The sequence below is a fragment of the Lathyrus oleraceus genome, chromosome 4 (assembly GCF_024323335.1).
Source record: "Lathyrus oleraceus cultivar Zhongwan6 chromosome 4, CAAS_Psat_ZW6_1.0, whole genome shotgun sequence".
Classification (NCBI taxonomy): domain Eukaryota; kingdom Viridiplantae; phylum Streptophyta; class Magnoliopsida; order Fabales; family Fabaceae; genus Lathyrus; species Lathyrus oleraceus.
This window is the reverse complement of record NC_066582.1, coordinates 126196132-126212953: the sequence shown is the minus strand read 5'-3', so window position 1 is coordinate 126212953 and position 16822 is coordinate 126196132. Positions and strand designations below refer to the sequence as shown.

At 40.4% G+C, this 16822-nt stretch overlaps 1 protein-coding gene across 1 annotated transcript; it reads right to left on the bottom strand.

Moving 5' to 3' along the window:
• Window positions 1–7757: 7757 nt before the first annotated feature.
• LOC127136336 (uncharacterized) lies at window positions 7758–8402 on the bottom strand. Its single transcript, XM_051062913.1, has one exon. It carries the CDS (start codon window positions 8400–8402, stop codon window positions 7758–7760), a length of 645 nt encoding a protein of 214 aa, XP_050918870.1.
• Between the last annotated feature and the right edge of the window lie 8420 nt (window positions 8403–16822).

Genomic DNA, 16822 nt, shown 5'->3' with positions numbered 1-16822 from the left:
GCCTTTTTATGCATTCATCATGAAAAATAAGCATCACATATTGCATAATAAATCGCGTAGCATTTCCACGATTATGGAGCATTACGCTGAAAAAATAATCATGCATCATATTGCAAGCATGAGCTAGTCTCAAACCGTGGTTATTGTTTGAGAGGTGGTTTCGCCCGAAGGTGAAGATGTTACTCTGAGGAGTTTAGCATCATGATTTCGAAACAAAGGTATTCCCCAGTAGTGCGATACTAGAGGAAAATTTCTGTCGAGCAGAGATGGGAATGTTAATGAAGAAATTCTCGGGGTTCAAAAAAGGAAAAGAAAAAAAACAAGAAAGAGATAATCCCCAGCTAAACGCGAAGTGTTCGTTGGCTAGGGTTGAATAGAGAGTAGCCGGATCAGGGCTTGTTATCCCCAGCATGGGTCGTTGGCATGCGTGCCGTTTCATGTATCACTGTTTTGTTATCTCTGCCGATGCTGATAGGCATGAAGAGTTTCCGGTATCCAGACCGAGGTGGCGTTCGGGCCAGTTGATGGTATCCAGACCAGTTTCCGATTTCCAGATCGAAGAAGTTCTCAACAATCAGGACGAAGAACTTGTGGTATTCAGACCAGTTTTCCGGTGTCCAGACCGAGGTGGCATTTCGGCCAGTTTCCGATTTCCAGATCGAAGAAGTTCTCAACAATCAAGACGAAGAACTTGTGGTATTCAGACCGAGGCGGGTATTCAGACCGACACGGCACTCAGGCCAGTTCCGATTTTCAGATCGAAGAAGCTTCCGACGATTAGATCGATGCAGCTTGTGGCAGTCAGGCTAGTTTCCCGGTATCCAGACCGAAGCGGTATCCAGACCGAAGTGGTGTTCAGACCGAGGCGGTATCCAGACCGAAGTGGTGTTCAGACCGAAGCGGTGTTCAGACCGAAGTGGTGTTCAGACCAAAGTGGTGTTCACGCCAATCTCCCGGTGTTCAGACCGACACTCGTACTCTCATATTCCGATGCTCAGTATACAGACGGACAAGCGGCGTTCAGGCCATGGTTATTCTTGTGTTACCATTTATTTTGGTATCCAGACTGATATTTCTATTCGGTATTCAGGACGAGTTTGCTCCGTACCAGACGGATTATTCTTTTGAGTTTGCTTCTTCGCCGATTCTGACAGGCAATGTTGATTATCTTCCCATCAGAGTGAAAATTGTTCGTCTGTTCTTGGTATCCAATCACTCTTCATCCTGATCATCTGAAAGCCGAGGCTATTCATATCGACAGGTTCACAGTGGATTGAATAGGGGCAGCTGTAACACCTCAAAATTTGCCCTTCTCTCTTGGGACTAGCTTATCATATAGCATTTCATTTTTTTTGGTCATTAGGCATTGCATATTTGCATATCATATGGCAACAACAAGCAAGCCATCCTCCTAGGTCTTGATCAGAAGATAAAGAGGTTAAGGATTCAAGCCCTAGGGTTTCATTGGATTGATCACTAACCATCTGAGGGTTTGTGCTTCAAATTAGGGTTTCTTGATTCCTCAAGGGGGTTGAGCTTTATCTTGGTAGCAATGGTACATCATCATCATCATGGTCTTATCATCACCAAGAGATTCATTGTGCTTGATCAGATGCCTTGAGATTAGGGTTTTGACCTCTTGTCAACCCTAATCATCTGTATTGTGCCAATCAGGGCTTGTCAAGGAGATGAGGTCTTCATTGAGATGGGAGATCATCATGTGGTTTCAATGAGCTTATGGAAGCTAGGGTTTTATGTTTGAGCCATTCCATCAGGAGATTGAGGCTCAAGTTCAACAGTTAAGCTGAAATTCATCTATCAGTCAACAAAAGTCAACCAAAGGTCAACTGATGGATTTGGAGGTGGGAGAGGGTTAGAAACACTTCATTCATGTCCAAACAAGTTTCATTTGACATTTCAAACATCAACAATGAAGAAAATAAAGTCAGATGAAAACTTTCCAAAAATAGAAAGTGACTTGTAATTCAAAACTGCCAAAAATGGAAAGGTTTTCTCCTCAAAATTACATGTCCAAAAATGCTTCAAATGAAATTTTGTCCAACATGAAAGTTGTAGATCTTGCTGTCACCTTTCCAAAAAGTCCAAGAACATGAATTTCTCATGTGTGGTTGGCAAGTTATGATCAAATCATTGTCCAAAAAAGTTGAATTTCAAAAGTGCATAACTTTTGAACCAAAAGGCCAAATGGAGTGAGACTTTTTGGAGCAATTTTCTCTTGATGTCCTCTATCCAATTCATACATCACATTTCATTAAAACTCATCACAAAAAAAAGTGCATTTTTCACTTGACTTAATTTGAATTTTGGAGGGGAAAAAGGCATTTGAAAAATATTCATTGTATTCACTCAATTCCACTTGCATTTGCCTCTGCATCACATTTCCAATTGAATTGGAACAGAAAAATGCACTGTTACATTGGTTTTGTGCACTTGAGGGTGAAATGCTAAATTTGTCATAAAACTTGGTTTTGGCTTAAACACTTGCATTAACACTAATCATGATTAGCAACGTGCTTAACATCACATATATAAGCTAAATCACAACTGTTTCATTGCTAATCATAACAGAATTTGGAAATTGAGATCTAGATCCAAAACTTTTTCATTTTTCTCTCAACTTTCTTCATCAATTTTCTTCATTCTTTTTGCCTTGCCTTCGATCTATTCATCATCTACATGCATACTTGAAGTGGATTGAAGCAAAATCTTGGAGAAATCTTGAAGAATCGTGGACTGTTGCAAGTGAACTCATCCATGGCAGTTCGAGTTTTCATCAAGATCAAGTATAACTGAGCTGTTCTTCCTCATTCATTCATCTTCCTTATCATCATTGAGCATCTGTTTTGCATTTCCATGGCCTGAAACACGCGATTTCACTTCTGCAAATTCTTGGAGGTTAGTTTTCGAGCATGATGATTCTTGCAATTGATATATGTGTTTGATAGATCTTTCTTAGTAGAGTGAACTGCAAGTTGAATCACTGAATTTCATGTAGAAACAAGCAAGTTATGTGGATTTTAAGTTTCATGCACAAGAATGTTTTTCATCGAATCTTTTAATTTAGGAGGAGTTAGGTTAAATTGATTTGAGATTGTTGATGTGCATTGTGAGATCTTTCCAATGGTATATGGTTTGTGAATTTTGGTGATGGTTTGTTCTTGAGCTATGAACTTGTGATGAACACGTGATGAACCCTAAGAAAATTTTCCAGAAACCTTGTTTGATCCATATTTTCGCTGCCTGCATGGTGTTAAGTGTTTCTGGACATGCAATTGGACCACGTGTCCAGGTCCATACAGTAGCGCGCACTCATTTTTGAAAGCGCTCTCCCTTTGATCCTTGGCGTGGACAATTCTATTTTGGCTTTGCATTTTTATGCTTCCATGTTCATACATCTTACCATGCCTTGTCCATTGTTTTTTTTTCATGCCATTCCAAAATTCATAACTTCAAAAATAATAAACCAAATGAGATGAGATTTTTTGTGCCATGATCCTTGCCATGTCCTCTATTTTATGAATAATTTTCCAGGATTTGTGCACGTGTGGATTTAAAAATTGCCTAGGGTTTATGTGAACATGTGTTTGCTTGCACCTTGCTTGCTATTTTGGTCATGAAATGATGATGCCTAATCCAAAATTCTTGAAATTTTATATGTGTAAACTAGACACCTTTAGGAGCATTTTGGTATAGAGTTTGTGATTTTTGCATTTCTGGTTTGGGAGATATGCTATGATCATTGGAGGTGTGACAATGTGTGTCACACCATTTCTTGTCCAACTTGTGGATTTTTGATACCATGCCATATGAACTCAAAATGATCTGAATTTTTGCATGTTGACTCTTCTGGATGTTAAGTTTGAATGAGAATATTTGTAGAATTTTTGAGTGCATTTCCAATTTGATTGAGGTTTTGTTTGCTGTTTGACTAATTGTGGACTTTTTGTGAGTAATGATCTCATTTGATTTGTGAAATTCTTGTTGTTTATTGGATGGACCTGAAATTTTACACATGTATTCTAGACATCTTGAAGTTTGTCATGGCTTTGATTTGGTTCATTTATCTTATGCCAATTCTGTTTTGTGCTTGCTTGAAGTTGATGCATGATTTGGTGCCTTGTATGAGCTTGTTTTGCCATGCTTTGACTTAGGGATTTTATTTGACTTGCTTCCACTTGTCCAAATGACTTGAAATTTGGTGTGTAGATCATGTTATGAATTCTGTTTATCCATGATTTTTTTGGGGATTTATTGAAATGTTTGTGAGTTGATTTGAATTGGATCTTTCTGTTTGGTCCTATGAAGTTCTAAATTGCATGCTTTGTACTCTTTGCCTCATGAAATGATATTGGTTGATGATATGAATGTGAGACCACTTGGATTTGTTTCTTATTTGATTGATCTTGATTTTGGATAATTTTCATGTTCTGTTTTGGTTTATTGCTCCCATTTTGACCCTAGGCCATGTCCTAGTGGTTAGTGCTTAATGTTTGAGCTTTGTTTCAGGGCAAAGAGCACAATTGCTTATGCTTGATGATATGCACTCAATTGGAGTTGGTCAATTGATTGTTTATGACTAACCTTGAGTTTGTTTTGTAGGCTTTGAGACTTGTACTTAGGCATTGTGGATTGCACCTTTGTGCATTGCTTTGCTTGTTTGCTTGTGTACAGTTAACTGTTGACTTTTAATTTGTCTGTTTAACTGTTTGAGCTGTGTACTGATTATGTTAGATTGATTTCAGGTACATTAGTTGCTATAGTTCATTGTGAACTTGCTTTTCTGCTGCTTGGTTGCTTAAACCAATTGAGGTAGAACTCACTAACTCCATGTAGTCTGGAAGACCTGGCCTGTTACTTGGCCAGGCACCTGTCTGAAGTCCTCCTTAAGAGGCAATGCTTGTGATTATTTATCTTTGTGCCAAGCAGGAAAAGACCTTTGTTAAGGCAATTGGCAGACAAAAGAGATGTGCAATCCATCTCCTGCTATTCAGTTGAGTCTTCCCTTTGCTCGCACAACTGGTGTTGATGCATTGTGGACATTAACCCAAGATCCATGTTGAGTCAGTGTCATAAGTGTAGAAGGGTTCCCACTTTCTGAACCCACACTTCCTTTGTCTGAAGCTCTCCCAGGCTAGGGATAAGAGCTGTGAGGCACACCCCTCACTTCCTATTTCATCTGCTTCACCCTAACTCTCAATGTTAGGGTTAAGAGCTAACATCACCTGATACAGTTGGTTTGCTTTTGCAGCCTAACCCTTTGTGTGAGCCCACCTTTGTCTGTATATAGTGTGTGCTAATTGTGTATGTTTGCTTTGTTTTGATTGTGCTTGTATGCTTTGCTTTGCCTGTTTAGGATTAGCTTGCTGCCTGTGCAAGTTAGATAGCAACCTTAACTTAGGGATGATATGCATGATAACATCTAGGCTCGAGTCATAGTCTCCCTAGTTGTGTCTCCCTCTGTCTCTGGTTAGGAGAAAGTTTCTCCCCTGTTAAGGGGAACTACATTGCCCTGATCCTCATACCAGATGAGGTATGTAGGCAGGAGATCGTACGAGATCTCTCCGGGCACCCTTTTCTTTTTTTGAGTGTGTTGTGCTTGACAGCTATCAGGCTCGAGTTCCCGACTCCCTGTTAGTCTGTGTGTTCACCCTTTTTCTTTTGTGTGTGTTTGCTTGACAGTTGCTAGGCTCGAGTGCCAGACTCCTTAGTAACTTGTTATTTGTTATCCTTCTTGTGTGTGTTAGGAGATGGATGTAAGCCCAGCGTTTGGCATTCCGTATCCTATTGTTGTGTGCTTGGAGTCCGGTATAAGTCCATCAAGTGGCATCTGGTTTCCAGTGTGGGTTTGTTTGGTTCGGAAGCTGATGTAAGTCCAGCGACTGGCGTTCGGGTTCCATGTTTGCCTGCTTGTGTGTGTTTTGTTTCGGCGTGCGTGAGCCGAACTACGGTAGCTCTGATTCTCGTTCCAGACGAGATACGTAGGCATAGGATGCGATATCCTAGCGAGCCCTCTCCCCTCTTCTCCCACCTGTGTTGTCTTCAGTGTGTGTGTGTGTGATGTTTGTTTTAGCAACCTTTTTTCTATCTTTTGAGCATGGATCCCGTCGAGTACGACGGATGCGTAGGGGTGCTAATACCTTCCCTTCGCATAACCGACTCCTGATCCCATTCTCTTTGGTCGCGAGACCGTGTCTTTTCCAGGTTTACTTCGAGCGTTTCCTTTCCCTCTTTTGGGATAAATAACGCACGGTGGCGGCTCTGTGTTGTTTTGTTTTAGCCCGCCGATTGTTTTTCGCGGATGCGACACATGGTCAGAGGATCTTAAAGTTTCACAGATGAATCCCATGCCTTGGGTTTGTGGATTCTTGTGAATCATTAATTATAGATGCATATGAGCTGACATGTATGGGATGTATGCTCATGGATTAAGGTTTAAAAAGGTGATATGAGGTAGGGTAAATTTGAGGGTATGGAAAATGCCCCTATTTAATTTTCCTAGACCGCCCTTTCGGGTTTTTAGTTTTACGGGATACCCATTTTTGCACAAGTCTCCATTTCAGGTTTTCTACTTATCGGGCTTTTTTTAATAATTTTTTTAAGCATAGTATTTTTTGACTGCATCCGCGTTCACGGGGGATGGAAGATCTTCACCATCCATAGTTGAAAGAATTAATGCTCCTCTAGAGAAGATCTTTCTTACAACATATGGGCCTTTATAGTTCAGTGTCCATTTGCCCATTGGATCGGTGTAAATTGGAAGAATCTTCTTTAACACAAGGTCTCCGGCCTTGAGGATGTGAGGGAATACCTTCTTGTCATGGGCCCTTTTGATGCGATTTTGGTAAAGCTGGCCGGGCAGATGGATGCCAAACGCTTCTCATCAATGAGGTTCCATTGGTCAAACCGGGCTTGTACCCACTCAGCTTCATCAAGCTTGAAATTGGTCAAAATCATTAAACAAGGAATCTCTACTTCAACAGGCAGGACTGCATCCATGCCATATACTAGAGAGAAGGGAGTTGCCCCAGTGGAGGTGCATATTGAGGTACAATATCCATGTAATGCGAACATGAGCATTTCATGCCAGTCTTTGTAGGTTTCTACCATTTTCTGCATAATCTTCTTGATGTTTTTGTTAGCCGCCTCGACAACGCCATTCATCTTGGGTCTATAAGACGCTGAGTTGTGGTATTCGTTTTTGAAGCTTTGGTAAAGCTCTTTCATCATTTTGTTATTGAGGTTAGATCCATTATCAGTAATGATCTTGTTGGGGACCCCATAACGATAAATGATTTCTTTTCTTATGAATCGAGCCACTACTTGTCTGGTGATGTTGGCATAAGAGACTGCTTCCACCCATTTCATGAAATAGTCAATGTCTACAAGGATGAAGTGGTATCCATTTGATGCAATTGGATCTATATGTTTGATCACATGAATGCCCACGTGGAAAAAGGCCAAGGATATGTTAGGACGTTGAGTGGCATTGGTGGCACATGGATCTTGTCGGTGTATATCTGGCATTTATGGCATGTTTGGATGTGGCGGTAACAGTCAACCTCCATAGCCATCCAGTAATAACTGACACTCCATATTTTCTTTACCATGGTATGGCCACTGACGTGCGTCACAAAGGATCCCTCATGGATTTCTGTTATAATCTGGTTTGCTTCTTGCTTATTCACACACCTTAGCAAAACCGAATAATAACTTCTCTTGTATAAAACTTCTCCACTTCAGAAGAACTTGGATGATAGCTTCTGAAGATACTTCTTATCGATGATTGATGCATCCACATGATACTCTTGGTTCTCTAAGAATCTTGTGATGTCGTAGAACAAAGGATGATCGTCAGCTTCGTCTTCTGATGCCAGACAGTTGGCAGACTCGTCCAAGTAGTCGAGATGGAAAGTTGGTGCTTCATTTTTCCATTTGACCTTAAACATGGATGACAAAGTTGCCAAGGAATCGACTAGCTGGTTTTCCTCTATAGGAATGTGGTTGAATGTAATCTCGTCAAAGTATGGGATCGGTGTTAGGACACGCTCCTTGTAAGGAATGAGCTTGTGATCTTGAGCTTCCCAATCTCCTTTGACTTGGCTGATAACCAATGTTGAATCTCCGTATACTTCAAGAATTTTGATCCCAAGATCAATAGCAACTTCAATGCCAAAGATACATGCTTCGTATCCCACTATATTGTTGGTACATTCAAAACATAACATTGCGGTGAAGGGTAAATGGAAACCAGTGGGGGAGGTGATGACTGCCCCAATGGCATTGCCATGAGCATTAGAAGATCCATCAAATACCAAGGTCCACTGGGATCCAAGCTCTGGTCCTTCCTCAGATCCGAAGATGTTGCAGTCTCTAATCAGCATGATGTCCTTGTTGGGGAACTCAAAGCGCATAGGCTGGTAGTCTTCTAAGGGTCAATGTTCTAAATAGTCAGACAATACACTCCCTTTGATGGACTTTTGAATGATATGTTGGATGTCGTACTCGGTTAAAGCCATTTGCCAACAGGATACTCTACCGGTTAGAGCAGGCTTCTTGAAGATGTTTTTGACAGGGTCTATCTTGGAGATTAATAGTGTTGTATGAGTGAGCATGTACTGCCTTAGGCATTTGGCAGCCCAAGCTAGTGCACAACAAGTCTTTTGAAGCATTGAATACCTACTCTCATAATCGATGAACTTCTTGCTTAAGTAATATATTGCGTGTTCTTTCCTACCAGTCTCGTCGTGTTGGCCTAGGATGCCCCCCATGGATCCTTCAAGGACAATAAGGTACATGATTAAAGGTCTTCCATGTACATGAGGCTTAAAAATAAGAGTTTCTTGTAAGTACTCCTTTATCTTCTCAAAAGCGTTTTGGCAATCTTCGTTCCAAATGACAACTTGATCTTTTCAAAGTAATTTGAAGTCTGGCTCACAAGTGGCCATTAGGTGAGATATGAATCTAGCTATGTAATTCAATCTCCCCAGGAATCCTCAGTCTTCCTTCTCAGTTTTGGGTGCATGCATAGGTTATATGGCCTTCACCTTCTCAGGATCCACCTTAATGCCATATTGGCTGACGATAAAACCTAATAGTACGCACATCCTTACTTGCCATCCTTCTTGGGCTCGGGCACGATATTGGCAATCCACTGAGGGTAATTGGAGACTGCTAGAAAGCCTGCGCTGAGCTGTTTTTGCAATTCCTCCTTGATCTTCATAGCCATGTTGGGATGGATCCTTCTAAAATTTTGCTTCATTGGAGGGAAATCCTCTTTGAGAGGTAGACGATGGACCACTATATCAATATCGAGCCCTGGCATGTCTTGATAAGACCATGAGAACACATCCATGTAGTCCTTTAAGAGCTTGACCGATTTCTCCTTGACTTCTTCTTGTAGAGCCGAGCCTACTCTGACTTCTTTAGCTTCCTCATTCATTCTAAGGTTGACCACTTCAACTGATTCCTCATGCGGTTGGATGACCTTCGACTCTTGCTTGAGTAGTCGTGCTAACTCTCCGGGGAGCTCGCAATCCTCATCATAATCCTTGTCGATGTGATTAATCGGGTTATAAAAGTCATATGAGACTATAACAAAACTTCCATTGGTGATAACTGTCGCAACCTAAAAAAGGAATGCGAAAAAAAAATCGGCGAAAAAAGAAATGACAGAAGAGTCGCCAACGTGCGTTATTTATCCCAAAGGAGGGAAAGGAAACGCCCGAAGTAAACCTGGAAAAAGGAAAAGACAAGGTCTCGCAACCAAATCTCGGGTTCGGGAGTCGATTATGCGAAGGGAAGGTATTAGCACCCCTACGCATCCGTAGTACTCTACGGGATCCACTCTTGTTGTTCTTGTCTAAAGGGTGTGGGTTTATCTAATGTACTATTTACTAAAAGAGGGGTCAAAAGAAAATGACTCGCACGGATGTCGCATCCACTGCATACGTATCTCATCTGAATATGAGAATCAGAGTCTTCGTAGCTCGGCTACCTATGGGTTAAAGAGGAGTGTGCTTGCTAAGACATCGCGTCTTATGCCTACGTATCTCATCTGGAATGAGAATCAGAGCAAGCCGTAGTTCGGCTAACCTATTTTTGTTTGTTTTGTGTTTTTTAGATGAACGACGTTACTACGCAATCTACCGGATGCTCGACCTTTGGAGACTTACTCGCCTGTAGTAGAAGGAGTTAACGTGTTCTTAGGAGAAGAAAAATCAATGAGTTCGTTTGTGTTTTAGGAATGCCCATGCAAAAAAGGAAGTCCTAGATGAAGGAACCGTGCTACCTTAATTGACATGCAAACGAGAGACTATACGAAGCCTAGCAATCCTATGGGGAGACGATCACCACACACAAAAACATATAGCATAAAATAAACACACCAACAAGGGGGGGTCAATCATACATGGGTAGGGCTTTAGTCAAGAGGGGTCATATCAACCTCGATAAACAAGCCATGGAAAGGTAATCAAATGGGCTCTTAACCACTGACATTGAACGTCAGGGTGAGCAGATCAAAAGGGTAATGAGGATAAGACCTCATAGCTCTTAACCCTGGACAGGGTGAGCTCATGACAAAAAAGTGGGGATTCAGGAAGATGGAACCCTCTCCACTGACTGACCGGACAAAAGATCTTAGGCTTTTGTTCTGAAGCAACGACACGTAGTGCGAGCATAAAGAACGACACACTGAATAACGGGGGATTGACTATCCGTCAATTGTCTCTTCGTGGAGGTCTTTAGCACTGGTGCCTCTTCTTGGAGGTCTTTGGGCACAAAAGTAAACACCCAAAAAACATCGCCCCCTATCGAGGTCTTCCAGCTAAGAAAGCGGTAAAATGCGGGAAAGATAAAGGGATCAAGAGATCTACCACACGGATAAAAATCCGAAGTAATAACAACTAAAGAAGCAAGAAACCCGTTGATCTCTCAAGCTAGCACCATCAAAGAAAGCAAGTCAGCAAAGTAATCAGAATAAATCTCGAAATGGTATCCCACAAATAAAGTGGAATACCAAGCAGGCTATCTCTTCAAGAGTCATGCGAGCCCTCACAAAAACTCAACAAACACGTTAGAATGACAAGATGGGGTGCAATCAAGAGTTGCACAAAAGAAACATAACAACAACTATGTCAGGTAAACAGTGCACGGATGCAATAGAAAACATGTCACAACAAAACACAAAACAGATTATAGAGCAAATAGAAAAAAAAACAGCTACTGTCATCATCGTTACTGCTTCGCTTAGCGAGATGCTAGCGAAGCTTCTCTACATGTTCGCTTAGCGAGGTGCTAGCGAATGCTTGCGGGTTTTGGGTTCTTCCTTGATAACAGTCCGATTTCAGGAACCCCAAACCCTATGGTATCCATTTCAGAAACGAAGTGATTAAACATTCAAGGCATTGTTCTACACATTCATGCACATCTAAACCCACATGCAAAACCTAACGATACCCACTCTTCCAAACTCAACCATAATACCTCATACATTCAGAAATTTCAAATTGAAAGCATAAAGTAGTGGAAATAGGGCAAACCTGATTGGAGAGATCGATTGAAATTGAATTGCACGGTTGGGTTTACAAAGCAATGCTAGGGTTTGTGTGAGAAGTGTGTGAGTCAGAGTGGAAAGTCTTAGAGTCCGAGTGAATTTTTCTCTTCAGTGTCTGGAGTCTGCTGCAGATTAGTTAGTTCGCTCTCTAGGGTTTTGTTCTTCTGAATCTTTTTAGAATTTATACTGATTTTCGTGGCTTTGTGGGCTCAAAATGAGGGCAACTCAAGCCCATGACTTTCTGTTATATTTTCAAAACGCGTGGGCTTCGCCTAGCGAAGGATCTGCTCGCCTAGCGAGCATGATAGTTCAGACTCTGGTGGCTCGCTAGGCGAACCATTCTGCTCACCTAGCGAGCATGACAGTTCAAGTCATCTTTCCAAATTTGTAACCTATGCGTTGGACCTTTGTTCCTTCAAGAGTAATATGTTGACTGATGAATAAACCTCATTTGAACATGTTGGAAGTATCTTAAGCCATTCCCTAGCCATTTGACCCTCAGTTGACCAACAGTTGATTTTTGACTTCGTAGTTGAATTTTGAACTGTACTGAGCCCATTAAGCATGATCCTTTAAAGAAAACCTCTAGTTGATGTACAATCTCCCTTGTGTGGACTGGTCCTTCAGATAGAACCCACAAAGTGACTTGGATGATATCCAAACTTCTTGGAAGACAAACTCTTGGATTTAATTCTGATTGACATGATGAAATGCAATATGAAATGTTAAATGCTCTAAAATGAATGCATGAAATGAGGGGGGCAAATTTGAGGTGCTACAACTGCCCCTATTCAATCAACTGTGTGTGAGAGAATTCTTTACCTTGAATTAATTTTTAATGATAGCAAATTGTGTGATCATCATCCAAATGTTGGTTGTGCATTGCATTACATGATACATTTGTGTTTTTATTATGTTTTCCATCCCACTCTACTGTTGCATAACTGTACATATAAACCTACATTGATACTTCCCTTAAAATAACAATTAAAATGCATTTTATGTCAGTATGCATCAATACATAAGCCTCTGCATCGATACATACTGCATGTGATAAATCACAAAACCTTTCTGTTCAGTATGCATCGATGCATACGAATCATGCATCAATACATGGAAGGCTAAAGACTCTATGCATCGATCCACACGATCCCTGCATCGATACATGACCAATTGAAACAGCCTGTGTATCAATACATGCGCATTAGGCATCGATACATACTAGTGAAATAATCACATGCATCGATACATACGAATTATGCATCGATACATGATTAATAAATTTCACCAAAAATTCACATATCTTACAGTATGCATCGATACACACTCTTATGCATCAATACATAAAGCTGTTTTATGTTATAACAGTAACTGTTTTTGCAGCATATATAAGACAGGTTATGACAGCAGTGAAAAATAACGAATTCATTGAGGGAAAACAATTGAACACAAGATCAAAAGCAGTGTTGGAGCAATTGTTTGAGAGCATTTAGAAACCTGAAAGAGACTTCATCTTCTTCATCTTCTCAATCACTTTTCTTCAAGAACATTTACACATAACCATTCTTGTTCTTTGGATTAAAGAAGCATCGAGATAACGTTCAGTGGTACGATCAAGGATCTAGCTGTGGTTTGCAGTGGAACGATCGAGGATCTAGCTGAGTTGAAGATTGAAGGGGGTTTCTAGGAAAAACCTACTGGTTTGTCCTTCAAGAACTGGAGTGTTCTTGAGGGTTTGGGAGTCACGTTTGCAAAACATATTCAGCCGCAGCGTTGCGTTTGGAGATCGGGGGATTTCGCAAGCAGGTCGTGGAACCGGTGAATTGTTTGCAATTTCGTGCAGGAAAATCTTGATCGTGCTCAGATCAAGTGAAGGTTCATACAAGAAGAGGTTCTTAAAGTTTAGAATTCTGTCTTTGTATCATAACCTTGTATCAACGGATTCGGCAAATATTGATAATCAAAGTTCTCAATTTCATTTGAAATTGAGAGGGAGACGTACCCATACGCGAGGACGACGTGGGGAACTTCCTTACCAAATCTCTGCGTATCGTATTCTTACCTTACTCCTATTTACGTTTTAAAACTGTTTTCGTAATTTCAGTTAGTGTGTGGTGATTGTTCCTGTTGTAAGACAGCAGTGGCAAGAAAACTTTTAATCAAACTCCATTGCTGTTTATCATCGATCACATACACACCAACTGTTTGACAAAACGGTTAGCTAGATTTTATTCATTGGAAATAGACTTTAATGATAAGTGCATTCAATTAGTTAAAATTCTGGTGTGAATTGTTTCTGTCATTCTCATTAAAATCCAACAATTAAACTTGTGTGTCCGGCTTTCTAGTAGCAGTTCAGAATAGACGGAAGTCGATTCGGGACTGATTTTTCCGCCAACTTTGAAAACTCTGATAAAATTTCAAATCCGTTAAATTTCAAAGAGGTGATCTATTCACCCCCCTCTCGATCACTAGCCACACCGTCTAACAAGTGGTATCAGAGCGCCGGTTCGCTGGTGCTCTGTGGCTGCCTGTAATAGTATGGATTCTGAACCAAAGGGGGCGTATAATAGAGCGCCTATTTTCAACGGTGAAAATTACGGCTACTGGAAAGACTGCATGCGAGTTCATATAAATTCTGTGGATAGGCTAGTATGGGCTGCCATTGAAAACAGTCCGTTTCAAATTACTATGACTAATGCAGCTGGCGCCATAGTACCTAAACCAGAAGATGATTGGAATGAGAAAGATGAAAAAAAGTGGTCGTGTGATTGGAGAGCTCGAAACATGTTAATTTCAGCACTTGGTGTTGATGAGTATTATCGAGTATCCCATTGCACGACAGCTAAAGAAATGTGGGATGCTTTAGAAGTTGCCCATGAGGGTACTACTGAAGTAAAACAGTCCCGCATTAACACACTCAATCAAGAGTTTGAGCTCTTTCGCATGAAACAAGGAGAATCCATCTCTGACATGCAAAAGAGATTCACTCATCTAACTAACCGATTGAATGCTCTTGGAAAACCTATTTCCAATGAAATTGCTACTAAAAAATTCTCAGGTGTCTTAGCAGGGAGTGGCAACCTAAAGTAACAGCAATCAAGGAAGCCAACGATCTAACAAGACTTACAATTACAACTTTGTTTGGAAAGCTGGAAGAACATCAGCAAGCATTGGAAAGTCTTGAAAAATATGAGAACAAAAGTAAGAAGGAAAAGGAGAAGAAAAGAGACAAAGAGGGAGAGAAGAAGCCAATAGCTCTTGTGGCCTCTAGCTCTAAGTCCTCACGAAAAGAGCAAAGCGACAATGATTCAAGTAGTGACAAAGACTCGGATGATGAGGAAATGGGACTGTTTGTAAGGAGATACAATAGATTCATTCGAAAGAATGGAGTCAAGCATTCCGACAAAAATCTCATGAAGTTTCGAAAACAATCCACAAATTCGAAACAAGAAGAGAACAAGAAGAGTAGAGGAAGAGGATCCTGTTTTAATTGTGGTAAATCTGGACATTATAAAACGGATTGCCCTATAAAGTATAAGGATCAAAGAAAGGATTCACCAAAAGGGTACAGCAAACAAAGAAGAGCGTACATTGCATGGGAAAGTGATAGCGATTCATCAAGCACACAAAGCTCAAGTGATGATGATGAAGCAGCAAATCTGTGCCTTATGGCTCACACAAAAAAGCTGTCCTACCACAAGAAGAAAAACAATGACAAAAAGGTAAAACAAGCCTACTACAATAATTTCTCTTCTATGTCTTTTTTGGAACTAAAAATAGCTTTTGAAAAACTGCATAACAAAGCTGTAGATGCTTTTAAAAGACTATCTTCCGACAAACATATTTTTTCATTTCTGGAAGGTAAAGTAAACAAAGCTGAAATTGAGTTAGAAGCGTTGAAAGCTAGTATTGCAGAAAATTCAAAAATTATTGACATTGACGGATGTAGTAGAGTTAGGTATTGTGACGCTTGTTATATTTGGCAAAAAGAGGTAAACACTCTTAAGGTCAAATTAGAGAAAGCGCTACAACCTAAAGTTACTTATGCCGTTGACCCCAAGTTGTTTAAGAAGTCATTGAATCCTCCATATGCAAAATACTCTTTTTTTCTAAAGGATTCAATGAACAAGAAACAACAAACACATCATCATGGTTTATGTCATTATTGTTGCCATGCTGGCCATACCATTGAGAAATGCAAATTTAGGAGATTTCTTGTCCCTAAAGGCATTTATCAATGGAAGCCAAAAGGCAACCATGTTAGCACTTACCCACTTGGACCCAATGAAAATTGGGTACCAACTTCTCTCTTTTGATGTTGTAGGATGAGTGCCTTGCCTCCGCAGATAGAAGGTGGTTTCTTGACAGCGGCTGCTCGAGGCACATGACCGGTGACATATCGCTCTTTATAGACTTCAAGGCAAAGAAGAAGGGATATGTCACTTATGGAGACAACAACAAAGGAGCTATACTCGGCAAAGGTAGTGTAGGTAATCCCTCCACCACTACTATTTCAAATGTCCATTTAGTTGAGGGACTTAAACACAATTTGTTAAGCATAAGTCAACTATGCGACATGGGCTATAAAGTGTCGTTTACAAAAACTTGCTGCATAATTGAACATGTTGAACAAAACATTGTGTTTAAGGGTGTAAGAGTAAACAACATCTATATGCTTGACTTGTTTGATGTACCTTTAACAAATACTAAATGTCTAGTCACCTTGAATGATGATTCTTGGCTTTGGCATAGACGTTTAGCGCATGTTAACTTCGATTTGCTAAATAAGGTTGTATCTAAGGATCTAGTAGTCGGTCTACCAAAATAAAATTTTCAAAAGACCACCTATGTGACGCGTGCCAAATGGGAAAGCAAACAAGGGTGTCTTTTAAATCTAAAAATGTAATTTCAACTTCACGACCCCTTGAGCTTCTCCATATGGACCTCTTTGGACCTTCTAGGACAAAGAGCCTAGGTGGAAATTACTATGGCTTTGTAATAGTTGATGACTACTCTAGATTCATTTGGACTATATTCCTTCATAGCAAAGATGAAACTTTTTCTGCTTTTAAAAATTTTGCAAATCTGTCCCAAAACAAAATGAATTCCAAAATAGTTACAATTCGTAGCGATCATGGTGGTGAGTTTCAAAATTATCACTTTGAGAAGTTTTGTGACAAGTATGGTATTGAGCATAACTTTTCAGCCCCTCGCACTCCACAACAAAATGGCGTTGTGGAGCGT

Bases quoted from the DNA above. Each gene is read 5' to 3' on its own strand.
- LOC127136336 (XM_051062913.1), bottom strand. From the start codon at position 8,402: ATGCTGATTAGAGACTGCAACATCTTCGGATCTGAGGAAGGACCAGAG.